The 27,393-nt window shown below is 39.5% G+C and overlaps 1 protein-coding gene across 2 annotated transcripts in view; it reads left to right on the top strand.

The window, feature by feature from the left end:
- The window catches only part of SPARC (secreted protein acidic and cysteine rich), a 107,220-nt gene that overhangs the window by 34,898 nt on the left and 44,929 nt on the right, over window positions 1–27,393 (top strand). For both annotated transcript variants that reach the window (XM_044069415.1, XM_044069414.1), the window contains 7 exons: window positions 1,680–1,749; window positions 2,419–2,460; window positions 8,689–8,736; window positions 13,389–13,476; window positions 23,570–23,691; window positions 24,395–24,515; window positions 26,267–26,400. In XM_044069415.1, the coding sequence (XP_043925350.1) occupies window positions 1,693–1,749; window positions 2,419–2,460; window positions 8,689–8,736; window positions 13,389–13,476; window positions 23,570–23,691; window positions 24,395–24,515; window positions 26,267–26,400 (612 nt within the window). In that variant the 5' untranslated portion in view covers window positions 1,680–1,692. The remainder of the gene's footprint in view (window positions 1–1,679; window positions 1,750–2,418; window positions 2,461–8,688; window positions 8,737–13,388; window positions 13,477–23,569; window positions 23,692–24,394; window positions 24,516–26,266; window positions 26,401–27,393) is intronic.

The raw sequence follows: 27,393 nt of genomic DNA, 5'->3' as shown, positions 1-27,393 counted from the left end.
TTTACTAAACTGGTTAGTTTCCCTTATGAGCCATCGAGGGAAACATAATTGGGTTCTTCTTAGTTAACTTCCTTGGTATGATTGTTCCATGAATTTCCATGAAGCCTTTTCCTAGTATAATTATTGAAGTCTTGGCTTAATCGCGTGTGCAAGACCACTGTGGATATTTTGGGGATTTAGCCTTTTCTTCAATGTTGTCTGACCAAAAAGTTAAATAAGGTGGGCCTTGGGGGTGGTGGTGGGGGCTTGCTGTCTAGCAAAACAATGTTTTCAGCCACAGCGGATAAGTGTTTCAGAAGGCTGTGTTCTTGATCAATTGATGGAGTATTTCTTGGTCAGTCAGTCGTATGGGAAAAAATCAGCCTGTTAGAAAGTCCTGTATTTGAGACTAATCTATACCATATGTTGCAGTTTTAATTCTATTTGTGTATGCACTAACACACAGACGCAAACAATTACGTGTCAGTCAGGTTGCTTTGTCACAAGTGTGTTTATTAAAAATTTCCATTGTTCTTTGCTATGGGAAGGAATCGGGCATTTATTGTGTAAAGATCATTTGCAGAAACATGAAAACAGTTTGTAATGGAATATTTCTTTTGCTTTTCTCATTATTGCTGCATAGGTACTTTTCTAATAACAACACAGCAACTAAGAATGGACTTGAGTAAAAAAAAAAAAAACAAAAGCAAACAAAAAAATGACTGACCCATCTTACCAGTTACTATGTTGAGAATTTTCTTTTCCTTTGATGCATATCCTAACATTGCTTACTGAGTTCGATTGTACACTTTGGCTGGGATTCATGGAAGACTTAAACTTGTCCTAAGACCCTTGCTCCAGGCTTGTAGTAGGTATAAGCCCCATCAAGGACATTCTCAGTTCATGTAGCCATCTTCCCAGTGCAATATCCACAGATGTTAAGACCCTGCAAAACAACCTTATGTATATTTAACTGTGACAGTTTATGATTCTCAGAAACTACCATTGTTGGTGGAGTGCATTTCCTGCCACTAAAGATACTCAACAAAATTTTCAACATCCAGGCAGCATGCAGACAATTAAGCTTTGCTAATGGTAGTCTCCCCAATTTCTTCCTCCCTGATAGGACTGAAGACTCCTCAATGCTGGTGCCCACTTAAGCCCTCTCCCCTTGATAGCTACTAGAACTCCAAGTCACATTCAGTCATCCCCTTTGTGAATGGATGCTGCTGCCTACTGCCACCTAGCCTGTACATGATCAGACTTCTTTTTATCCCCCACAGTTCCCACTGAAAATCAAACCTCCTTCCAAAACTCTTATCTGTGATGAGAGTCTGGAGCCTCCCTTGATCTCGCATCCAGTAAGAATTGGTGTCCTCAGTCTAACCCTTCCATTCTTTCCAAGTCTGACAGGGATCAAATTCTGTTGCTTATCCAGGCACATTGTGAACAGTATTCAGAGGGCGGTTTGTATATGCATTCTTTGGAACATATCTACTCTCTGTGCCTGTATCCCTTTGTCATTATGTGCCTCTGATGGAGTGTAACATACATCAAAACCTTGAGTGAGAGTTCCATTTTTACATTGTACAATTCTGTGAACATATGCATGGCTTATTTTGTTGCATGTTTTTACTTTGTAAAGCTTCTGAAATGCAGAAAGTCCAGATGATGGTTTTAAAATGTATTTTTCTGTGCAGGTCCTACTTCAAGATGCGGGTCTTCTTGCTTCTTTTCTTTGTCCTGGTCAGCAAGACATTAGCTGTACCTGTAAGTATTTTTCTTACTCACTTCCATTCAGTTTATTGTGCATTCTTCTCTCTGTAGGTTGCAACTAGTTATTTAGCTGCTAATGTTAACAGTTTTGTTTGTATATCATGTTATCTGGGTGTGGTTCATTTTAAGTAATGTATCTTGTGCTGTTTGTAGGAAACATGGCATCTTCTTGCTTTGTGCTTGTCTTGCTGTCACCCCCATGTGCTTTACATATAGATGTCATTCTCATTGCATTGCTGAAGTAAATGGCATTGTCTTGTTAGACCAATGAGGTGATGTGGTGTAGCCTGATTATTTCATGTGGAACAAGGTGTATTGCTGAAAAAGCATTTGGATAATGGTATTTTGAAAGAAGCTGAATGTACAGAGTTCAAAGCAAAATATCAGTGTGGCGGGGTGTTAGAAAGAGGAATTGCCTTGCACGTGATATTGTGTATATTACAGTTCATTATAGGACTGTGTTTTGACTGGAAACTCTTCTGGTAGGAATGACTGTATATTTATAATCAGGCAGTGTCAGATAGAGCTGATGGCAACATCAGCATAATATTTAAGGGTAAGAAGACACTTGGTCAGTATGCAGCAGTTACTAGTCAAGTAATATTTTACACGTGTCTTTTCTGTCTGTACCAACTGACATTTTTCAATACCTTTTTCCCACAGCCAATTGATGTACAAGAGGAAGCAGTTTTTGACACAGACCAGGTAATAAGAACACGGCTTTGCACGTCTAGTAAAAAAGAAAGTGTATCCAGTCAGTAGATGTTGTGCACGTATAAGTGATAATATAATGTTTAGCCATCACTGCTACTGTCTCATAAACACTGATTTGGCTGAACTGTAAAGTTTTCCTTATCATTTGAACAATGTTTTTGCTTCCATGTTACAGTTCTTTACAGATATGAATGCATTGATTTATTTTGTAATTTGAGAAACTGTAAGATGCACAGACAAATACATATTATGCTGAAGGTATTAGTAACACAAATCTCTGCAAAGTCTAGGGTGTTCTTTGTAATTTTCTGTTGAAGTATAGACTGATTGGGATTTTTGCCTGCAGGGAGCCCAGCAGCCTGCCCAAATACCAGCGCTTTCACCTTATCCCTCCTGACCCAGCAGGCTCCATACCATATCATACCAATATCAGGACATTGGTAGTACAAAGAGATGGTGGCTGGTGCAATATTCAGGGCTGTTTTTTTGTTGCCCTTAGCAGTTTCAAGAATAGTTCCTGCAAGCTATATCATAACACATCATTACAGATGATTACAGGTGATCATTACAGATAGTAGAAAATGGTCATATGAACCCCACCCCCCACAAGCCTGCACCAGCAGGGACAGCTTACCTCTCGGAACAGAGAAACCTGATGCATAGGAGAGAGAGATTTCTTCTCAACTGTACCTCATTACGAGGAACATACTTCATTTGGGGTCTTAAAAAGTTCATGTTCTTAGAAGTTCCACATTGAAAGGGTCTGTCACATGCAGTGTTAGGCAGTTTTTAACTAATATTCATAGTAACTAGAAATTAATCATATTAATTCATTAAAAATCTTTTTTTATAAATAAAACCAGCATATTTTAACTCTCCTGTGAACTTCCTAGTTGAAGTTGTTGGTAAGCCTTTAGTATGCATTTCACATTTAGCTCATTTGTTTAACAATGTGAGGGCTAGTGTCTCATTTTGGAGAAAGGAGTGTAACCTATGTGCTCACCCTAATAAAAAGGACAACAGAAAACAAGAGGGGGAATGAAATGGTACTGCAAGAGTGAATATAGTCAAACGTCTACATGTATGGTTAAGTTCCTACATAACTGCACTATGTTATTCATAATTCACTATTGCAGTGGAGACTCATGAGAACTCTCAACAGGTTTTGGACAAGAGGGTGGCTGGCATGTAGATGGAATAAGGGGACAGAAGGCCATGGAAGACAGCCATGGCAGCCCCTCCCCCCAGGCTGTGGAGATGCTGCTTAAAAATTTCTTTGGAAATAAAATAAGTATTTTTCAGAAGTTTGAGAAACTGATAGAACAAAACTGATAGAATATAACCAAGACCAAATTAAGTGTTGCAGTAGTAGCAGTGATAGTAGGAGTACTAGTAGTGGTGGTAGTAGTACTAGTAGTAGCAGTACTTGTAGTAGTAGTAGTAGTAGTAGTAGTAGTAGTAGTAGTAGTAGTAGTAGTAGTAGTAATCGTCTCAGTGTGGACTGGGTCACCAAGTTTTACACATTTAATGTTAAAAGTATGCATGACCATGGTTTCAGGAACATTAAACTTCTGTAATAGCGAACAATGGTGGAATCTAAAGCTTACAAACTGGTGAACATTGTTTGGATCTGAATGGCTGTTTGTCCACTGTTGGTGGGCATCAGTAGGATATGGGCCAGTGTTCGGAACATTAAGGATCATAGGAAGTTACTAGGCTAATGTCCTTAGGGCCCTTACAAGCCTAGCCAAGTTCTGCCCTTGTTTCCTTGATCAGCAGCTGTTGCCCCTGTTCAAGAGAAACGCAGGTGGAACCCCTGGGGTGAACTTACAGTTACCCCTCGTATCATCCAGGTTTAACAGGCATGATCTCCCTTTGACAAATCCAAATGGAGTAGGGTCAAGTGTTTATAGAGATTACCTATAGCCTTGTTGATAAGGTCCATGATGGTTCACTCCATTGCCTTGCATATAAGGGTAGTCAGGCTAATAGGTCTGTAGTTCCCAGTGTCAGTGGAAGCACCCCCATTATCCAAGGGGATAACAGTGGCTATTTTCCATTCAGCTGGGATGAAGCTAGTGCTTAGACTATGACTGAAAAGAGTACTCAGTGGTGTTGCTAATTCTTGTTGTAGCCCATGTAGGATGCAGCCTTGGATGTTATCAGGTCCCATAGACGTGTTTTTGGCCTTAGAGAAGGTATTTACAACCTGCTCTTTAGAGATACAAGGTGGGGGACAGGTGGAAGGAATGTCATGGGGTATGTGTGGTGGGGACAGGGTAGTGAAGTTTTCACAGAACCTGTTGGCTAACAGGTTTGCTATGTCCACAGGCTCAGTGTATGTGGTATCTTTAACTACCAGTTTGGCACAAGTCTGGGTCTTGCCTTTTAGGCTACAGATGTAACTAAAGAACACCTTATGGTTGTCCTTAGTTGAGGACCCTAATTTGGATTCTAATTAGCTTTGGAGAATTTCACAAGAAGTTTACTTGTTTATCCTGAATAGGGTGTGTTTCCAGTTTAGGGTATGCTCCTTCTTATTTTTGGACAACAATTTATTCCTTTTATTGTAAAGCCTGTTAATGGCAGTTGTCCACCAGGCAGGTTTGCTCTTCCTTGAAGAGCTTATTTTGGTCCTATCAGGTACATCCGCATCAATGCAGTTATACAGGTGTTTGTAAAAAGCATTGGTGTAGGACTCTGTATAGTTGCCAGTCCTATCTGAGGGGGAAGTGCAGTGAAGCTATTTATACCATCCCTTAGAAGGATATAATCTGCTTTGGAGAAGTTTTTTAGTTTAGTTGCTGCTTGGGGAGAATCTGGTGTGACAGTTACTTTGAAAGAGACTGATTTGTGGTCAGATCTGACAAGGGAAGACCTCATAGTGGGGGTGCTACAGTGATCCCCGTATTGGTAAGCACCAGATCCAAGATGTTGTCACCCCTAGTTGGGATGTCCACCAGCTGGTCCAGGACGTTGGAGTTAATGAACTCGAGGAATCTTTGGGCAAGTGAGTTTGAGCACGAGTAATTTACCCAGTTAATGGATGGGTAATGAAAATCACTCAGAACCTCGCTGTTTGTATGTATCTTGATGGATTCTAGTATATCCAAGTAGGCAAAGTGGGTATCTTGATTCATGCAGGGGGGGGGTCCTGTAACCGGCAATGACTTGAATAGGTGTCTTACTTAACAGTTAGTTGCACCTGAAATATCTCCAGGGAGTCATACTGTTCAACTAATCTGGAGGTGTGTTTATCTTTAATGAATATTGATATACCACCTCCTTTAGTTTTCATGGCTTCCTTTTGTGGTCTGAACGTGTGGTAGGAGGTGTAACCCAGTAAGGCTGGGGTGCTCTCCACTGCCTAGAATCAGGTCTCCGTGATTGCACAGATGTCAGTGTCTTCCAAGGCGAGGACTGCTTCCAGTGAGTGCAGTTTCATGCTAAGCCTCCTAGTGTTTAGCAGCATAATCTTGAGGTTGAGTTTTGATGACATTTTTATGTCAGGAACTTTGTCCTTGTGACATTGCCTAAAAAAGGCACAATGGGGTGGCAAGAGCCTTTGCCAGTAGTCAACAGGGGTGACAGATGAAGACCATCTCTGGCAAAGCATCAAGGTTTATTGATCATGTCATCCCAGGCTGACAGAAACTGGACCTGCTGAGAATGACACCAGAAACTAAGCCAATTATTGAAGTCATTGATTTTCTGTTTATGTTGTGGTATCATCCCAGGCAAGAGTAATATGCTGCTTAAGACTATAGGCATACCTGCCTGTGACACACAATCAAAGAACTCAATCATGTCTCTCTTCATATAGTCCATGGAGGTTCATCTCAAGTCATTCATAAAAACATGTACGATGACTGAATCATAACGGTACTTGTTGGTGAAAGACTTGAGTGCCTGTGTGATCTGAGGAATCCTGGCACTAGAAACACAGCAGACCATGACTTTCTTCTTGATCAGTCTGGTGAGGGAGATATTTGTGTGTCACACTATAAAGTCTCCCATGACCAAGATATTTAGAATGGATGTGCTTTGCCTTATGGGGTTTGATGATGAGACACTTTTGCTTATGTCATTATGTGTATTGTGTGTTTTGGGTGTTATGGTTGGTTTAGTACATATGTGTTTTGGAGATCTCTGGTGTTTAGGTACCTCCGCGTATGTTGGTCTATGTGTATGCTGTGTATCATGAGTAGGAGTTGTGGTAGGTTTGCTGACAACCCGCTCTGTATTGCTATCTGTTGTGTGAGAGAGCTGTGATTCCAGATTCATAATGTAGGTGCATCTCTCACAAATGGTGCAGGAATGATTTAGAAGTAGGGGGTTGTCAGTGTACATGAGGCAGTTGCTTGCTACACTGCCTCAGTAGACCTATGTCAACGAGGTTGGTAGGAGAAAAAGAGGGAAACTGACAGTTCATGGTCCTAGGAATAATCTAGGTCTGACTATAACAGTTGAAGAAAGAATGCAGCTGGGGCAGGTATTAGTGGGTTTAGGCATGTAGAACTCTAGGTTATGCAATATTTGTTAGAGTAGAGAGCAGGTGTCTGTAATTGGCAAATCCCTCAGCACAGTAGTGTGTGATGCTGCGCGATGCGCAAACAGGCACAAACCAGTTCAAACACAGGCTTTTTAAAGCAGAAAAACTGGATGTAGCCAAAGTTCAATTTATTCAATCAAAACACCCAAAACAGAGCCTTGCAACAATTACTCTAGCTAGATCCATCCAAACTGTACCATTCTCCCATGAGGGCACTGGGGGCCTCTCCAGATAAAAGATCAACTGTTTTACAAGCTTCAAAGATCACAGACAGTATTAGATTCAGCAAAAACCGGAACCTAGTCTGTGCTAGTATTTTTCAACTGCAGCAAACAAGTAAAATGAAAAAAAAAACAAGCAGATGAACAGTAATTACAGTTGTAAGAGGAATTCAGTTAGCAGACAGTCTAAAAATGTAGTAAAATACAGTTGCACAGTTTAAACAAAGATACACAGCAGATATTGTTTTAGTTAATCAGAGAATGCAGAAACAGTTGAAAATAAGCACGTATCTTTTCCAACTCACTGCAGCTTTAAGCAAACAAGCTTGAAGTTTGAAGGAAGTCAATATGGTACTTTTTAGAAACTTCTTCTTCTTTCGGCTTTTCCCGGTTAGGGGTCGCCACAGCGGATCACCTGTCCGCTCATGATTGGCAGTGGAGTTTTACAGTGTCGAGTTGCCAGCCCGGCACCCAACCTTCCACAGAAGGCACACACATGCACACACTCACACTTATGGCCAATTTAGAGTGTCCAATCCACCTACAGCATGTCTTTGGGATGTGGGAGGAAACCGTAGCACCCGGAGGAAACCCACACGACCACAGGGAGGACATGCAGACTCCACACAGAAGGCACCCCAGCCGAGGATCGAACCGGTGAACCTCTTGCTGTGAGGCAGTAACGCTAACCATGGCACATTTTAGAAACATTGATTAAAATAAATCTGTTGAGAGCATTCAAGTTGGATCATTTCTCTTCAGACTTTTTGCTTTCTTTTTGAAGTGACAGCTTCTATAGATGCCTACTGTTAGCTGACTCAGATTTTGGGTTGTTATCATTTCTGTATCTCTAAATATTCTTATTTGGGGTGAGTGGTGAGGTAGCACAGTACATTTCTTGTTTCTAAAGCACCAGAACATAATGTTGACTAAGAATTACACTATTGTCCTGTCAAACAATTGTTTCTTTTAATGTTTTCATTGGGTTTGTAACACAATTGTCATTATCCTACGACTGTGTTAATTTGTATGGGGGAATTTTTGTTAAGCATGACTTATGCACTACAAGCATACCTTTGCAAGGAAAATTTAGTTTTATTTTTCCATTTCAGATAAGAGAAGCTGTTGAAGTGTATGAGTATCAGTTTGAGGGAGTTTTAAGTTCTGCTGTTCTGCCAGTTTTCAGCCATCTAATACCATGATATTCCACACACACACACACACACACACACACCAATTTTAAGTGCTTAAACATAGTTAACATGGGACCAAGTTACTGGTGTTACTTCAAACCTGTAAATGCAGACCTTCCATGTTTCTTATTTCTGTGTTTTTCAGCTGCAGACTGTCAGCAGTGTAGCCATTTTGTTAGTCCTTGATAAGAATAGTTTGTTCTGAAAATAGTGACATTTTGCTTGAAATGTAATGTTTTCTATTTTAATGTAGGTAGTTCTGGATGAGCCTGCAGCAGAGGAGGAGGTGGTGGAGATAGAGGTAAGCACAGAGCTGGTATATTACAAGGACTGACTAGTGTGGAATAAAAAATGTTTTTCTAGCATATGTAAGTAGATATAAATGCCTCCCGTGAGCACACTAACTCTGTAATTATTCATTATAAATTTGTATGAAACTTGAATCACTGCCTGATAAAGACAAAACTGTATCTGTCATGCTGTAGCATTAGAACATCAAGAAAGCCATTTTAAGTGCTACATCTTTCAGTATTGTCTGTAAAGGTCTTTAGACTTTTTTTGAATTTTCATGTTAGGAAGAAATGCAGAGGGCACTCTTTGTTTCTTACATTCTTTCTGTTCTGCTACACTAAGTTGTTACGCCTTGTAGATCATTACAGAATCCATTCCCATTCATTTCTTGCTCCCTGCTTTTGATTTTGGTATTTTTCTCTCTTAATGTTAGGGTTTTTGTTTTCCTTTAAGGTAGAGGGGAAATGAACCATTTATAAACAACTTTGTGGGAAAATATGGTGCAGGTTTGACAACCAGTCAGGAATTTACAGCATTCAACACTGCCAGGTTGGCACCTGTGTACAAATAAATTGCATTTGTTTTTTATTCTGGATTTTCCTTAGAGGAAGTGTGTCAGATATGTAATGATGCCATTCCTTCCCTACTCCTTTGAAACCTGGTTTATGCCATTTTTTGCTTTACTTCAAATTTCCACTGAGGTCAGGTTGTGATGATGATGTAGCCCCCCCTAGTTTGCTGGAGGGAAGGAACAATGTCACTGGTTAATGCTGTAGGAATGGTGTAGCTGTATGTAAGCAGCATGATCTCTTATAGATAGCTTGTAAACTTCAATTGTGGTTTTTAAAGGTAAATACATTTAAAAATGATGATAGTTTACAAGCTGTTTATAAGTAGTCACATAATGACAGCTTGGAAACTAAAGTTTTCTCAAATACAGTTTAGCAGTTTACAAACTATCATGGTGGTGTAAACATTGGCTGTAAGTGACTGGTCACATTAACGTGACATCCCATGTAAAATGTGTTTGATGATGTTGAAGATGATTAAACGTTTATGATCTTTTATAGTTCTTATAGTTAGTGTGGGAAGGGCAAAGGGACGTTTTGCTAAGAGTATCATAGTTCCCCAACCCAACAGAATGGCACTGTTTCTGATGTTGACTGCCACACTGGTTCTCTGCTACAGGTTTTAATGTTAAATATGTCTTATAATAACACTGGCATGGAAAGTGTAGCCAAATAAATGGATCAATGCCTTTCGTATGTTGCAAATGCTTGTATTATTCTAGTGTTATGACTTTGTGTTGTGCTCCCAGACTGTGTTTGAACTAAGTCTGTATAGATTGGTGTGTTATTCCCCAGGTCAACAAATCATAAATAAATAAACAAGTAAATAAGCAAAAACATATGTAAATTATAACGTAGTAGCTCTTAACACAGCTATGTTGTAATTGGACAGAATATACTGCAGTTAGTGATGTCTGCCTCCTTTATGCTTCAAAGCAATGAGAATCAGTACAAATCTACTCGGTTCATGTTGGCTGTCTGTTGAAATGTTGACACTTGTCTGCACATTGGCATTCAGAGTTAAAAATCACCGACACTGCAGGAGAAGAGAGCGAAAAGTGATCATTGCTGTTCTCCTTTAAACTTCTTCATTGTCAACAAGTAGAAATAGCAGTTAAATGGGACCATGTTAGTTTTATGTGCTTGGCAAACTTTAAATTGAGAATATTAACTTTTTTTGTTTAAAATGTCCTTTATATGCAGTCTGGTACTTCCCTGCTGGAGCTGTGTTAGTATTATTACCACTTTTAACGTCAGCATTTCACCTTGACATAATAGCCTTTGAAACCTCACTTCCCTTTAGTCTAAATTATTTGAAATAATTAAAAAGAGATGTAGTAGGGAAGGGATAGAATGCTGATGTTTGATAACCACTGTTGCCCAGAGTGGAGTATGTAATTAACAGACCTTACTAACATCCTAGAAATACTACATTCTGTGTTTAGCCTTAGTGTTATTTTACATTGTATGTTTGGACAAGCTGAAAGTATTGTGATATCATTCTTTTGTTACAAATGTGAATTAATTGATAATGCTTCATAGCACCTCAGATACTGTATAACATATTACTAGATGGTTATTCTACCTGAAAAAAATCTCTGAGGGGATTTAAAAATTGGTAGCTGGCATATTTCAGTTTAGATTTTAAATTATCACAGATTTATCAGGATATCCTTACAAAATGGTCAAAAAGGTTTGTTAGATTTAGCTCTTAAAAATGTGCTTTCTTGTATCAAATATGATAACCCCTAGATTCATGAAATACCCTTTAACAAGAAACAATATCTCATGAGTCTAGCAGTTAGTATATTTGATACAGATATTTAGTTATTTTTTAAATCCAATGTGTGTGGTTACCATTATGAATTATTGTAGTACAACTTTTTTTTCAAAGCAGTCATTTGTTTCTTTAGTAATATGTCATAGTAAAGATCAGACTCCATATTTAATCCTTCAGTAAAATTAGTTAATATATTTCAATTGGATGTATCCACAGATGATTTCAGTGTAAGGCAAGTGTCAAGGAACACATAGTACTGGAATGGGTAACAAAAATCTCCTAGCCTCTGCATTGCCATCACTTTGACAGCAGAATGGATGGGCATAGTAGAGAGTAGGAGGCGTAGTTGTGCACTTGTGAAGTTAGTTCAGTGGGACACAGGGAGAACCAAACAATTGTCATTAATATTAAAATGAGTGTGTGCAATTCAACAAACACCTGTTAAATTTAGTTCAAATTTTTATTTTTGTTATGACAGTTTTAAAATATTTTCACTTAACTACAGCTATGCAAGAGCATTTAGAGGCTTCTTTCCTCTGATAAGAGTAGTACACCCTTAAATAGCTTTTTTCACGCCTACAGCCTTATCATTGTTTTAAACAATGTTAACTGACTTTTATATTCAATATTCTGACAGTTTTCTGAGGTATCAGACTATTTTATTTTGTGGCTGAATGCTCTTGTTTCTAAAGTTACTTTGGAATTCAAGGCAGAAATGCATTTGAGTGGTGTAATAAGCAGACCAGCTGTGGAGCATGTCCCAGTGGGTCTTACTTTTTTGTTTTTTACTTGGAAGGTGTTTGATATGTTACATCAGTTACTTGAAGGGGTGGTAGACAGTTTGGGAGTTCTGATTGTAGGATGGAGAGGTCTTAGGCTGACTTATAATCTTCTTCTGCCACTAGTTATTACATTATATTACATTTATTGGGGTACACTTTTGTGCATGGTTTCACTTATTGTGGCCTTCACAAGTGGCAAAAGATGGAGCATTTGTTCATTCATTCATCTATTCTTTGATATTGTGGGGATGCAGTCAAGATGGAGCCTGTCTTGATTCAGAACTGGCACAAGGGATAGATGCTCATCCTGAAAGGGGTGCCAGCACATCACAGGATAGGCAAACACACACACACACACACACACACACACACACACACACACACGCATATGCACACACACCACACACCCGCACACACACACACACACACACACACACACACACACACACACACACACACACACACACACACACACACCCTGCATGTCTATAGAAAATGTAGAGGTTTGCTAGTTCACCTGTGCCACACATGAGGCATGGGGGGAAACTAGAGCACCTGCCAAAACTCCACTTGTACACAGGGAGGATGTGCAGAATCTGTACAGAAGGCAGTGTAGCTGAGAACTTAACTAGAGAACCAGGAGCTGTAACTCATCACTGCTAACAGTTGTGCAGCGTTGAAGGAATGTTTACAGTTTAACTACTTTAAGAATAAACTTTGCTAGAAGTAGTTAGAGGTAAGTGTGTTTACTCATTTGCTTAGTGTTTACTATTGACATGTTCAAAGAAAACACCTGTCCAGTGTCTGTACAAGTACTTTTATCTGGTAGTTCCACCATATCTCTAGAAGATGGAAATTGGTAAAGTAGTTCACATTTAATGAGAGTCAGTGCCTATTTTCAGGTGTTATAATACACAGTTCACATATTATATGGTAACTACAAGTGAAGTAGCTGTGTTTTCTCTTTCAATACATAAGCAGAAATGCTTGTAAGGTGTACGTTTATATGGAGAGATGTAGCTGGCTGAGGAGCACCATGTATAATAATTAATACAGCTGAGTGAATGCTTTTTACAAGCTGCCTATCACAATTGCAAGTCCTGCAGCTGTGAAAAATAAAGTTCAGTTATAAAAGCAGAAAGTTATAAAGTTTGCTTTTATAGTTTTAAAGCATTTTTGCAGGAACAAGCCTTTTTACATCTTCAACATATGGCTCTGCACTCCCACAACCCTGCTATCTATTTATACTATCCGTGGGATTTTTGTAAGTCAGAGTAGGAGAGATTACTTTAAGGTACCACATTTTCAGATTTGGTGTATATTCTCCACTTTCCATTAAATAGTCTTATAGTTGTGATGATCAGAATTATTGTCCTTGAAGTTACAATGGTGAGCATTTTTTTTATCTAGGTAAAAAAAACTATTGCTCTTTGCAAAAATGAGTTGTGTAGTACAGTTGAGCACTGGCTATTTTTACATAGCCATCTTTAGACCATCAGACTCAGTTAATGTCCCTTGTTTGCATTTTCAGGAGCCGACAGTTGGAGCGAACCCTGTCCAGGTTGAAACAGATGACTTTGAGGAACCAGAAGAAACTGTAGAGGAAGTTGTTGCCGAGAGTAAGTTGATCCACTTTCCAATGTTGGACTTATGGTTACCAGACAAAAGAAGCATTTTTTATGTTGTCTAGGGCTTCATATGGCCTTGGCTTACAATATACATAATATCTGGCATTCTGCCTTTACTAAAGCCTTTTCTAAATGGAAATGCTATAACTGAATTGTTATGGAAGATCTTTATCAGTTGAATGTAGATTATTAGCAGAGATAATGGAGAGTCTCGTCCAGTCTACGTCTCGTAGAATCTTTTTACATAGTTACTGGCTCTGCTGCAAGAACGTGGTTGTGTGAGAACACATTTCACCTGTATTGGCTGTTTTCTCTTTTTCCCAGTTCTGTGAGACTGCAGAGTTAGTATGTATAAGCAAGGAGGTATGGAGTGAAAAAAAACAAAAAAACTGATTTTATCCACAGTTTTTCAGCAAATGCAGTTTCAGTGAGTTTAATTTATCAAGTATGTTTTTGGAGGAGTATTTTTTAATTTCTAATACACTTCATCTAGTTGTATCATTACACAGGATTATTTTATCATCATCATCAACTCCATTTTTTCCCATTTTCTACATGGGGTCAGATTGTCGTGTTAGGTTTCACTTTTTCTCTTGATTCAATGTTACACTCCTGCCTTCTTCAACATTCATGCCTGACTGTTGCAGATCTTCTCACACAGTCCATCTACTTCTTTGCTGGATGCCCTCATTTCCTCTTGCCTTTTTCCTGTCCTTCCCAAATCTACTTTACTAGATTGTCTTCTTTACTGCACATGTGCCCGAACCATCGTAATGTATTCAATTAGATTTTTTTCTGTAAATGGAGCTACATTGGCTTCTGCTATTGTGTCCACATTTCTTTGTCTGTCTCACAGTGAGCATCCTACCATCCATCTCAGGTACTTGATTTCCATCACCTCTAGCTTCCTAAACTGCTCTGCCTTTACTGCCCAAGTTTCTGTACCATACAGTGGTATTGGTCGCTCTGCTGTTTTGTACACCTTACTTTTCAGCTTCTTTGGCGTTCTGCTGTACACTACATCTGACAGTCTATGCCACTTGGCTGCAGCCCCTCTGATTCTAGGTTTGACCTCTTCATTCAGACTTCCTTTCTCCTTTACCACCCCTCCCAGATACTTGAAGCTGTTAACCTGTTCCACTATCTTCCCTTCTCTTTTAATTCTCACCTTCTTCTGATTTCCCCCATGTGCTACCATTACCACTGCCTTATATATATTCAGTTTCATCCCATGTGCCTTCAGTTTTGCATTCAGGTCCCCTATCCTCTGATGAAGTTCTTCCTCAGAGACTGCCTGTAATGCCACATCATCTGTATACAGCAGCTTTATTGATCTGCCCCCTCCAACCTTTTTGGTGATATAATCCTTCACAAGTATGAACAGCAGTGGGCTCAGAGATAAGCCCTGATCCACACTCACTCCCACTGGGAACCCCTCTGAGACCGGACACTGTTCATACTTGAGTCATTGGGTCCTTGTACATAGCTTGCACTAATTCTGCTAATGTTTCTAGGACTTCAGACCACAACAGAACTGACCAAATCAGCTTTCTTGGGACCTTGTCATATGCTTTTTCCAAGTGTAGGAATGCCCAGTTAGGCTCTTTCCTTATCTCTAGTTTCTTCTCATCTATCTGTCTCACTGCAAACATTGGGTCAGTTGTGCTGCATCCTGATCTGAATCCAAACTGCTCATCTCCCATCTTACTTTCTACTATTGTGAGTATCCATTTATCATTCACGTTCTCCAGAATTTTCATGCAATGTCACAGAAGTTTGATATCTGTGTACTATCCACAGTTGTGGATGCCCCTTTGTTCTTGTATCCTGACATGAGAATGTTTATTTACCAGTCATCTGGGATACGCTTTTCTCACCACACTGCTATAAGTACCGTCAGGAGCCATTTCTCCCCAGTCTTAGTACTGCTGTTACTTCTTCTGTGGTGGGCTCCTCTTCTTCTCTGATTGTAAGCTGTGTCTGAGGCAGTACAGCTTCTGTGGGGTTTTCTTCATTCAGAAGCTGCTGAAAATACTCCTTCTGTCTGCCTTATATGTCCTGTGGACTGGTGAGCAGGTTGTTGCTGGCAAGGCTAATTTTACACTTCTCAAAACCGAGGTGAATTCACTCCAAGCCCCCGGGCCAGTGGAAACTATGGCCCAAACTGCAGAATCCTTTATAAACGCATTCTATGGACATCTTCAGGAATGCATGGATCATGCAATCCCTAATAAAACCAAGACCCAATCCTCCAAAGGCAGGCGTCCTGTCTGGTGGACCACTGCCATAAATAAGCTATACAACAAAAGGAGGAAGCTACTGCAGGATAGAGCAAAATCCCTCAGTAAGAAAGCATCACTGATCAGTACTAGCAGAAAACTACGGTCCCTCATAAAATCTTCAAAGGCCAGCTTCGAGAGAAAAATTGCACAAGACACTAAAGATAACCATAAGGGCTTCTTTAGTTTTGTTAGAAACCTGGGTGGCAACTCCCAGTTATGTTCGGAGATAGTCCAAAATGACAAAAAGTACACTGAACCCACAGACATTGCCAACATCCTGGCAGATAGGTTCAGTGCAAACTCCCCCCCCTCCCCCCCAAAAGAGCAAATATCTATCCCAGCAGAGAGTTGTCTCCCTGTCATCTCATGCTCAGGTGAGAGCTGCCCTCTCCAAAGCAAAAAACACAGCACCAATGGGACCGGACGGTGTCCCGGGATGCGTCCTACATGAGCTCCAAGAAGAGCTAAAATCTCATATTAGGTTACTGTTCAATCTCAGCCTTACTACAGGATATGTACCCAAGGAATGGCGTACAGCAACAGTGGTCCCACTCTTCAAAGGTGGTGCCTCAACGGACCCTGGAAACTATCGCCCCATAAGCCTGACTAGCCTGGTCTGCAAAGCTATGGAGCGGATCATCTTGGAACTCATAAACAAAGACATTGGGGAACTTCAGACGCTAGATCCTACACAATTCGGCTTTGTTAAGGGCAGATCCTGCCTCTTGAACCTGGTAGACTTCTTTGAAACAGTCACCAAGGCCATAGATGAAGGGAAGGTAGTCCACACAGCCTACCTGGACCTCGCAAAAGCCTTCGACACCATACCCCACTTTGGCATCATAGATGAGCTCTCCAGCCTAAATATTAACCCCTGTGTCATAAGATGGGTTGCAGACTGGCTCAAGGACAGAACCCACATGGTCAGAATTGCGGTAGCGATGTCAGACTCTAAACCTGTTACAAGTGGCGTCCCACAGGGCTCAGTCCTGGGACCGCTCTTGTTCGGTATATATTTTTCAGAGGTGCAGCCCAACACGGGAGGACTATGGCTGACCAAGTTCGCGGACGACTGCAAACTGGGTGCCATAATCAACTCTCCAGCTGACACAGGCATCCTCCAGAAGGGTCTCACAGAGACGGACAACTGGTGCCAAAGCCATGGCCTAAAACTAAATACCAAGAAGTGTATAGTCATCCCCTTTGGGAAAAACAAAGTGCCCACAAACTACCACATAGGCGGTAATCCATTAAGTACGGAGGAAGTAATTAGGGACCTGAGAACCCAAGTTGATAGTAATCTCTCCTTTGACAACCACATTGCCAAAGTGGTTAGAAAGACCTTCTATATAGCCCACCTTATCATGAAAGGGTTCACATCTAGATCAAGGGAGGTCATTGTGCCCCTTTATTCATCCCTCATCAGGCCCATAATTGAATACAGTGCCCCGTTTGGGATGTACCTTACCCGACACCTGCAGCAACTGGAAAGACCATAGAAGTACCTCACCAGGAGGATCAAGGGTCTCAAACAGATGACCTATATTGCCAGGTTAAAGAAACTCCAGCTCTACTCAGTTGCATACCGCCTGCTTAGAGGCGATCTGTGCCTGACGTATAAAGCCTTGTCCAACCCAGAATTAATGGACATGCTCCACCTCAAAAAATCCAAATCCACTAGAGCTACGAGCTCAAGGGACTTAGAATCTCAACACAGAAATTAATAGGACATGCTGGAGAGACAGATTTGTGACCCAGAGGCTCCCAGCACTCTGGAATAGAATCCCAGTCCATATCAGGCAGAGCCCCTCGCTGACTCTCTTTAAGAGAAATCTTGATGAGTGGATGGGAGATCGTAGGTTCACCCCGTGGATCACTTCTGTGTCACTACTAGACAGAGGCACAGTAAACTAACCTAAAAAGGGTCCAGTAAAACCCATTTTTAAGGGGTGGCAAAAGCCAAACACACTCTGGCAAGGCTGATAAATGCCCTAGGGCATATAGCCTAGTGTCAACCTATGAACCTATGAATCCCTTATGAAGGATGTCTGACTATCTTCTTTATCTTTCTGTCTTTGCCTTGCAGACTGATATAATTTGTTTGTGCCATCTACTGAGTCACTTTCCTGAAGCTGGTAGAATGTTCTTTGCTATTGCAACTCCTTTCTTAGCCTCTTTGTTATCCAACTAGCATTCCTTCTTAGCCTCATCTGCCTTTTCTGTCTCCCACTTTTTCCTGCACTGATTCTTTCTTTTGATGACTTCTCAGACTTCTGCATCCCACCACCATCTTTTCTTATCTTCCTTATTTCTATACCTGGAATGGCCATATATCTCTTCTGCAATCCTCACATGTGTTTTGAGGAGCTGCCTGCACAAGATTATTTTATAGAAGATGAAAAAGGAAACAACTAGATGCAACAAATAGTACCAGTTTATGAAGTCAGAAGATATTGTATTACTGCAAATCCCAAGAGAGTCACTTCTGAAGCCTAAGACATCACAGAAAACCATCAATGGGAGTGATGCCTAAATACATCATTTTGTACTTGCACTGACTCAGCAAAATGTTTGCAGAGAGCTGCTGCAGAAATCACAAATAAAATGCCTACATAAAAAGCAAATGTATTTACATTGGACCTAGACAGCATTGCAGTGCAAGCCAAGCCATTAAGGGCCTGGGCAGAGAAGTTGCAAACCTAAGTATGAATCAGATGTGGACACTTACATACTGTGGCACTGAACAAGGTGCTCAGCTAACTTTTATTCCTGGATGCCCCCCAAAAGTAAGTACCTCTATTGGGTATAGTGGGAGTCTGCATTCAAAAGTTGTAGCAGGCTGGTGGACACAATGAGTCTGAAGAAGTGTCTGCAGAATGCAGTTATTTTTTACCTGATCATAGCAAAAACTGCGCATTCACTCAAATACTGCAGTGAACTGACTAATTTTTCAATTTTTTTCCAAAAAGCAGCAGTTTTAGATATAACTATATTAAAAAGTTGGGGTAAGGGGTGCATCCTCCAACTTGGCAGTACAGCGGAGGTCTTAACACCCCACTTCAGTGAAAAATGTGATTTGTTGTTTTGGGGGCTGAAACCTTTTGGGTCAGTTATATTCAGCGAATACCATTGGAGTGACTGCTGTATATCCTTATGAATTGTTAGATAAGTACAAGTACTGATTTATTTGTTAATCAGGGGTGTCCAACTTTTTTATGTAGGGGTTGCTTGCCATGCAGTTCAGGGGCCACTTACTATACTTGGCAGGGTTTGTGGGGGCCATCTTACAATGTTCAACATTTATCTGTCCATTCAAAACAGTTTGTTATAGGAAATACCAAGGGCCAGATAAAATGCCTTGGTGGGCTGGATTCTGGCCCTATAGCCACCTGTTGGATATCCCTGGATTAGGTCCACTGGTAAGTTAATAAATCCTTCACTATTATAATCAAGTAAGCATTACCAAGATAAAGTGTACGTATTAGTATCACCTATACTTAAAATTACAGTCAGCAGACCCCTGCACGCTGTAGTCACCAGCATTTTCCATGCACAGATAAATTGATTCTTCCTGGAAGGACAGATGCATTTCGACTCACTGGAAATTTTAAAGATGGACTAAATTCTAACTCAGCTGTAACAGTCATTTAGTTATGTCAGCCAGCAAGAAACTTACACTGAATAAACAATAAAATTATTGACCTTTTGTGGGTATCATCAGTGACTGGCATTGGGCAGTCAGAGCCCCAACAACTGCAAAAATCAACTTGTGACATTATTGGTAAATTTCAAGTCCCAGTCTTTATCTAACCATACTAATGAAAGAAAGGCAAGTATTTTACTGACAACTGCTATTACTAAAAATGATCTTAGATATATAAATGATTGGTACAAGGAAAAATAAAGAACAGACAAAGAATCAACGGAATTTCACTGAAGCAAAAACATCTTTTGTTTGTGAGAATTCATTGAGCTGGAGCTTCTTTAGTCAGTGTTTTATGGAATGTTGGACTAGTTACAACAAAATTTTATCTGGGCATTCTCTTTCAATTGTGTAGTTATATTGCATGCTGTATACACTGATGTAGTAGTTGGAAAAAATCTGCTGATATTCAGAAGAACTGATGGGCAGCAGAATCACTGCCCATCAACCTAACCTTTCTACTAGGTAATAACAACATATTCTCCTTAAAACCAGTCCCAACCCACAACATACACAAGTACTTGCTCAGGCTAAAACCTACAACCCTGGCAGCTGACAACCTATCCTCAACATACTTAAAAATAGCAGCTGAAGCCATCTCCTATCCAGTTTCCCTACTAATTAACTGTTTCATATCCAAGCAACACAACCCCACTCTCTGGAAAATTGCTCACATCATACCCCTACATAAAGGAGGTCCCTCCACTGACTTCTCTAACCATCGGTCCATAGCAATCCTATCCTCTCTATCAAAAATCCTTGAAAGGTGTGTTCACACCCAAATACTTAACTAGCTCCTAGACAATAAATTACTTACAAATACTTAGCACAGCTTTCGCCCCTACCATAGTACTACCACAGCCCTTATTAACTTCACTAACACCATCAGTCAACTTAGAAATAAAGGTGAGCTAGTATCAGCAGTCTTTTTAGACGTATAAAAAATCTTCAATACAGTGTCTCATAACAAACTGCTGACTGCCTTCTAACCTGGTTTCAGAACTACCTCATAGATCGGCAACAAGCGGTACGGTGGAACAAAACTCTTTCTCCCTTACTACCAGTGACTATGAGACATGCCTCAAGGGTCTGTTCTCAGCCCCCTCCTTTTTAACCTATTTACAAATAGTCTTCATAATGATACAATTCTAGCCACCCTTATACAGTATGCAGATGATATGTTCTGCCCCAACTCTACCTGAACTACAGAACTTAACCCAAACATCCTTCAGTGATATTGAATCATGGTTGGCAGATGCCCAATTAATCTTGAACCCAAATAAACCAAATAAAACTAAACTCATGCTGTTCCACTCCACTAAATTCAAAACCCAATCTACTTACTTCAACATCACATCCAGTAATAAGACTTTGAACCAGTACCATCTACCCAACTTCTCGGTGCTGTTATTGATCAAAATCTGAAGTTCGACTTTGCACTTTGCCCAGACTGTAAAAAAAGTACACAGGAAAATAGGTACCTTATACAGATGCAAAAACTATCTAACCACAAACTCCAGAATAACCACAGCCAGAACTCATCTTCTGTCAACTTTACTATGCGCCTCACCCATCCTTACTAACCTCTCCAAAGCAGACCCAAGCAAGCTAGATGCCTGATATAGTAAGATAGCTACATTTGCCACTAGCTGTCCTCCTAGAATCCATCATTGTAAGGCCCTAAGACAACTATCTAGGTTAGAACTACCCCACCAACTCATTCTCACACAACTCTCTACCGCCTGCCAAATGTACTATAAACCCGATAAAACACCAACTCTACAAGGCCTCCTCAATCCCCATATAAGTACCCGTCCACTAAGATCCACTAATAAAGCTCTAATTGAAGTAACCAGGAGTAAAAATACCTCAGGTGACTCTCTATACTCCTACTACATTGCTAAACTGTGGAATGCCTTACCACTTGAAATTAGAACTATAACTAGATTAAAAAACTTCAAGCATCACATTAAAGCACACCTCACCAATTCCTGGACTTGTACATGTACTGGGCATGGGTAGCCCAAACCATGGAACTTGCTGATTTAAACATTTTAATTGCATAATTTAATGAGCATTGAATTTAAGTCCTGTGACTACCTTATGTTGTTTTTTTCTCACTGTTAATATCTATCAGATTTTAAGTCTTCAGTTTGCTATGCTACCTGTATATAAGACTAAGTATCATAATTGCACTCTTATTGCATACAGTGTCACTACTTGCTACTACTGTAAGAACTGTCTTCTAGAAGCATTGTAACATAAGATTATTGGTCTTGTCTCCCACTTGACCAATTTATTCTGTTCTAGTCTTTTTACCGTTTTGAATGTCTGTTACTATTTTTTTCTTTATTGTATTATACAGTTTTCTTTCTACTTGCATAATAGTTTACTAACAATGGAGCTTTTCACCCCGGGCCTTCGCTAAAAAAGGGTTTTATGCCCAGTTGGACTCTCCCGGTAAACAAATGTAAAATAAAAATAAAATAAACTTAGCTGTAACTTTTCACTACTGGTGCACCTAGACACATTGAAACAGCTATTATAACCACACTGTGTCAATATTAGCACTATAGCAGGAAGACAGTATGTAGATCAAATGTATGCATGCTTGTAGAATCTGCAATAGTTCATCAAAAGATAGGCTGTTTCCTTTGGTAAAGATGACCTCAAATGTACATTGATGCATTTCAAATTCACCTGATGCTACAGTATCAGAAAACACACAGAAAGTTTGGTGGTCAATTATTGCAGGTACTGTGTAGATGTATGGACTAGGGGATACACGACCAGTGTGCAGTCACATGCCTATATGGTGCACACTGTATTTTGTTCATAATCCTAACATTAATGCCCTCCTTGTTAACAATTTTGTATTTCAAAACTTGCCAGATGTCTGTAGATTACATATAAGTGTTAGAAGTATACAGTGCAGCTTGCATCCAGCGGGTAGGGTGCTGACAGAATGGGTCTATATGACATTGTTGAGCTTGTATAAGTTCGAATGATGTAATATCGAACCCAAAAGTCCGAAACCGCACAATAATGAACACACACAACAGATATTTTTCCCAGGGATAAAAAAATCGCTGTTCTCTAACAAAAAAAAAAAAAAAAAAACATAAACCTTAAACTAAAACTGAAATAGGGGGCTGTGCCCCCCACACCCCCAATGTGGGGGGCTGTGACCCCCACACCCCCCTACTTAAATATATGAACTCCGAGATTGCACCACAGTGGAGGAAATAGCAAAGCCCTGAAAATGGCCTACTCATTTTTTTCCATGGGAAAAAAATCGATTTGCCGTGGCTTCACTATTTTTGTTTTTCGGACTTTTGGGTTCGATATTACATCGTTCGAACTTATACAAGTTCAACGATGTGATATAGGCCCTGACAGAATCTGTCTTAATCCTTTATATCATGTCAAACTATGAGAATCACAATTCTGTTGAAGCAGAAAATCTAATACAGTGGCTGTCCTATAAGGAATTAGTGGCAGCTACCTGGTTCATTTCATATCCTAGGAGCTTCTCAAAGCTCTTCGCTGATAAAACAAAGTTATATGGGTAGAGAGTGAAAAGACCCATATGGTAAACCTAGGGTCAGGAGTATAACCAGCATTCTACTTTATACCCTATACAGCACAGAGTACACATTTTAAAAGTACTCCATTTATTCTTGCACAGTGATGTGAGGGGCAATGTTTTGAAGCCATTTTACTGTAAATGGTCACATGACCTAGCCTTAAAATGCAGCACAGTAACCCATTCATTTCAGTTCCGATACATTGTAGGTAAGCAAAATTCTTAAGCACTTTGGTCTCCATTTATCATTTTCTTTAAGTGGAAATATTTTTGTTGATCAGGCCAGCTAAGCTGTAATGACTATAGCAACAAACATGACTTCTCTCAATATTATCACTTATCATTGTGGTTGAACAGGCCTGTGATATGACCGAAACTGTATAAAATAAAAGGGTATTTTCTTTCATGCTAAGTTCATTTGCCGCTCTCATTCAAAAAATCTTACTTTGTTTGCAGTCACAGAAATTTATGCCATTTAACTTTCTTAAAACTGTTTTTTTTTCTCTTTAAAAGACCCATGTTTAAATCATTATTGCAAGCATGGCAAGGTCTGTGAAGTTGATGAGAACAACATGCCAATGTGTGTGTGCCAGGATCCATCCACTTGCCCTACTGCTACAGGTGAATTTGAGCATGTAAGTATCACGTGTAGAGGATGACATTAGACACTTTAGTCTTAAAGTTCTGTGGCTCCTCTGAGCTAAAGCAGGGAAAAAGTTAAAATGATGAAGTTGGAGCTGATAGTTAAAGGTTATAGAATGATGGTCTTTATGCACCTTTGCTTTTTTTCAATAAAGTCAATTAGTCATAAATCAGTATGCAAATAAAAGAGGTAATGTTTTGTGAAATACTCTTTCCAAATCAACTGTAACCTAATTCCATGTTTATATATTATATACCACAGCCTCATATTTGATACCATTACCTGTATGAGTATTATTTATTTGTTTAATTTTAAATGTTAGATGCTTTCGGGTGTTGCCTAGTCTGTAGAAATTCAGTTAACTGGTTGCTTTGAGAACTTGTGATGTATTTTACTACTAAAGCAGTTGCATTTTAAATGTTGTGTACTGAGTTAGTGTTATTTTAGTCATTCACAAGTGCTATAGCATCAGCAGCCTGAGGCACATCTGCTAAGCTTTGGCACTTGGTCTCTTACATGTTCTTTTGCATTTTTATTTCTTTTTAATTTAGGGATAGCTGCTTTCAGAAGAGTTTTTTCCTTTAAAGAAAGTGCAGTCTTGGATTGCAGATGACACAGAAGTACAAAAGCACTAATGCAGATGTTATTAGTTTGCCTTCTAACTTATTGCTTGTATGTGTGTTGTTTTTTTCCAGGTCTGCGGTAATGACAACAAGACCTATGACTCTTCCTGCCACTTCTTTGCCACCAAGTGTACACTAGAAGGAACCAAAAAAGGACACAAACTGCACCTTGACTACATTGGACCATGCAAATGTAAGTTGATGTTTAGCTTAAAATTGCAAACTTTCTCTGTGCAGAGTTAGATTATCTTCTACTGCCCTTTGCAGATTAACTCAGTCAGCGTCTTCAAGACGTCCTTTTTTCTGTTTGTATGATTTGCCTGTTGTTTTAGCTGTTGGCCTTTCCTTCATGCTCACATATAGAGATAAAATACATGCAGGTTTCAGTTCTACATCAATAAAGACTATTTTAGCATTCTTCCTTAACAATGATCACTTGCACTGATATTTTTTCTTAGTAAGGTGCCTAGATTGCAGTGAAATGGTCAGCCTGTTATGATTCCCTGTATGATAGACTCTTACCCAAGAAGACTGAATGCTGTAATTAAATCAAAAGGTTCTTCAACAAAGTATTAGTTTAAGGGTGTGCACACTTATGCAGCCAGCTTATTGTATGTTTTTTATTTTGTATATTTTTTCCCCTAACAGATTTGTTTTTCAATTGAATTGTACAGGTTATAGGTCACATTAAAGGTGGGAAAAGTTTTGAAATGATTTATTGTTGTCTCATTTTTTTCTATCACAAAAAAAACTGTCATTTTAACAGGGGTGTGTACAATTTTTATATCCACTGTACCTGTGGGCAAGCTGGAGGATCACCAGTTCATATACTGTACATCTTTGGTATGTTGAAAGGAAATTGGAGCACACAATGAAGCCCTTCTTAAACAAAGACTGCACAGAAGGCACCTCATTCAAGAATCAAACTAGAGAACTAAGTGCTCTGAAATAGCAAAATTGTATGTAAATGCACAAGTTGTGATAATATGGTCTTCCAGTGAATATCTGAACTGTTGCAGTTTTATTCTGAATGTGTAAACTGGTGATTGCATTTATTAAATGCAACAGCTTTGTCCTTTAAAATCCCATTATTATTGTGTTTTATTATGAAAGCTGACTGGGCTTTTGCTTATTGGTTGTTTGTTGACTGAGATAACGAACTGGTCTATGCAGACTCATTTCAGCAACTGTTTGGTTCATACAACTCCAAATAATAAGATACATCTAGTATAGATTAAACTACTATGGTATGTTTCTATGAATGAATGTTACAAACTTACTGTAGATACAGAAAATTTAATGAGCAAGCAAAAAAAAACCCAGAAAAATTCAATTTATGCAACTAAGCAGTAACATAAGTAGATTAGTTTACACCACTGTAGCAGGAGCAAAGATTTTACAAATGAAGTTTGCAGTTACTTTTAACAAAACATGTGCACATGTGCAGGTGCAAATTGCTAGATATCTCCATAGTCATCATATGAGGAAATGAACTGTTAATGTAAAGGAGGCTGTGTAGCTAAGGTTAAGGATGAAGCAGCGAGAAGACAGAAGGGGTTATGTGACAGGAGACAGGTAGTAACCTCTGCCTGTATGAGTTATCAGCAGAGAACCTGACATCATTACACTGTATGAGAATAGATGCTAGGCAAGTCCATGTCTTGAGGCTAGGAAGTCAGAGTGAAATATCAATGGATTTCAATTTGTTGGCCTTTGTGGCACTGTGACCTTATTTGTCTGTGACCTTAGTGAGTAGGGCACTACTTTCATAGCAAGCTTATGAGCTAAGAGTGCTTATAGTGGTTATGGTACTTAAGACTTTCATCCGCTTTGAATTCTGTGTTTATGTAATTTCTTAACAGAAGTGGAATTTCTACATTTATCTTGGAAGGGAAACTTGTCTGAAAAAAGTTTTAACTGTTGCTAACTGTTACTGTACTACAGATATCCCTCCCTGCATGGACAATGAACTGTCTGAATTCCCATTCCGTATGCGTGACTGGCTGAAGAATGTCCTGGTTACTATGTTTGAACGGGATGAGGAAAACAACCTGCTGACTGAGAAACAGAAACTGAGAGTAAGTGATGGAGACAACAACTTTATGTATTTAACATGGCAAGTATTTATTTAATTGTGTGTGTGTGTGTGTGTGTGTGTGTGTGTGTGTGTGTGTGTGTGTGTGTGTGTGTAGACACATCTTACCTTCAGAGTATCAACACTTTAATAAAATAGAGCAGGAAGTAATAAATCCACTGCTGTATCTGTCAGTGACTTCTACAGTTCAAAAACACTGCTTAATTTTTCTAATAACAGCCGTGGGATATATCCCCTGTGTAGTCCTTTTGTGGCTTTTTAAGTGGACTGACATTTAAAAAGTTATTGATTTCAGTTTTTTATGTTATATTTTTTAGGTTTGGGATCATCATAGGATTTACTGTGGTTATGTTTACCTATTTTAATTAGTGAACATACATGATTTTACATTTGTTCCTTTTATTTATATTTGTTGTTTTTCAGCAGTAGACACGTGCTCCTATCAGGGTTACTCAGTATTTTTCACACCGCTATAATGACCCTAACAAATGATGTCAGAGTGTTCAATCTCGCCGTTTGTTCTTACACATGGGTTCGGAGCCGATCCTCGGCTCCGAGTCCGCCAAATTGCAAAGCTCTGAATCTCAGAGAAGCTCGAGACCAGCCCATATCCCACAATCCTCCCTGCCATTACTCAGATCTAGTTTGCCGCTGCAACAGATCTGGCCTAACCTCTTTTTATTTCTTTGGGTGTGGTTTGTGAGTGTATTATATTTTATAGCCTTTCTAGACTTATATATACATTTGTAGGATTAGTAGTCTTTAGCAGTTTTTTTCTACTCATTAGCCTAAGTGAAGTGTTTGTGATATTAGCATGTCGGAGAAAGCTAAATCTGGCTTTAAAAGATGTCAGTGTGGGCAGAAAATGTCCATTACTGACAATCATGCTTCCTGCGTCTACTGTCTTGGCCCTCTCCATCTTCAAGAGGATTGCTCTATTTGCCATTCCTTTAGCGGGAGGGTCATGACAGATAGA

The sequence above is a fragment of the Protopterus annectens genome, chromosome 4.part0 (assembly GCF_019279795.1).
Source record: "Protopterus annectens isolate FY-2018-M chromosome 4.part0, PAN1.0, whole genome shotgun sequence".
NCBI classification, from domain to species: Eukaryota; Metazoa; Chordata; order Ceratodontiformes; family Protopteridae; genus Protopterus; species Protopterus annectens.
The sequence above is the reverse complement of the archived record's forward strand: the minus strand, read 5'-3'. Positions and strand labels throughout refer to the sequence as shown.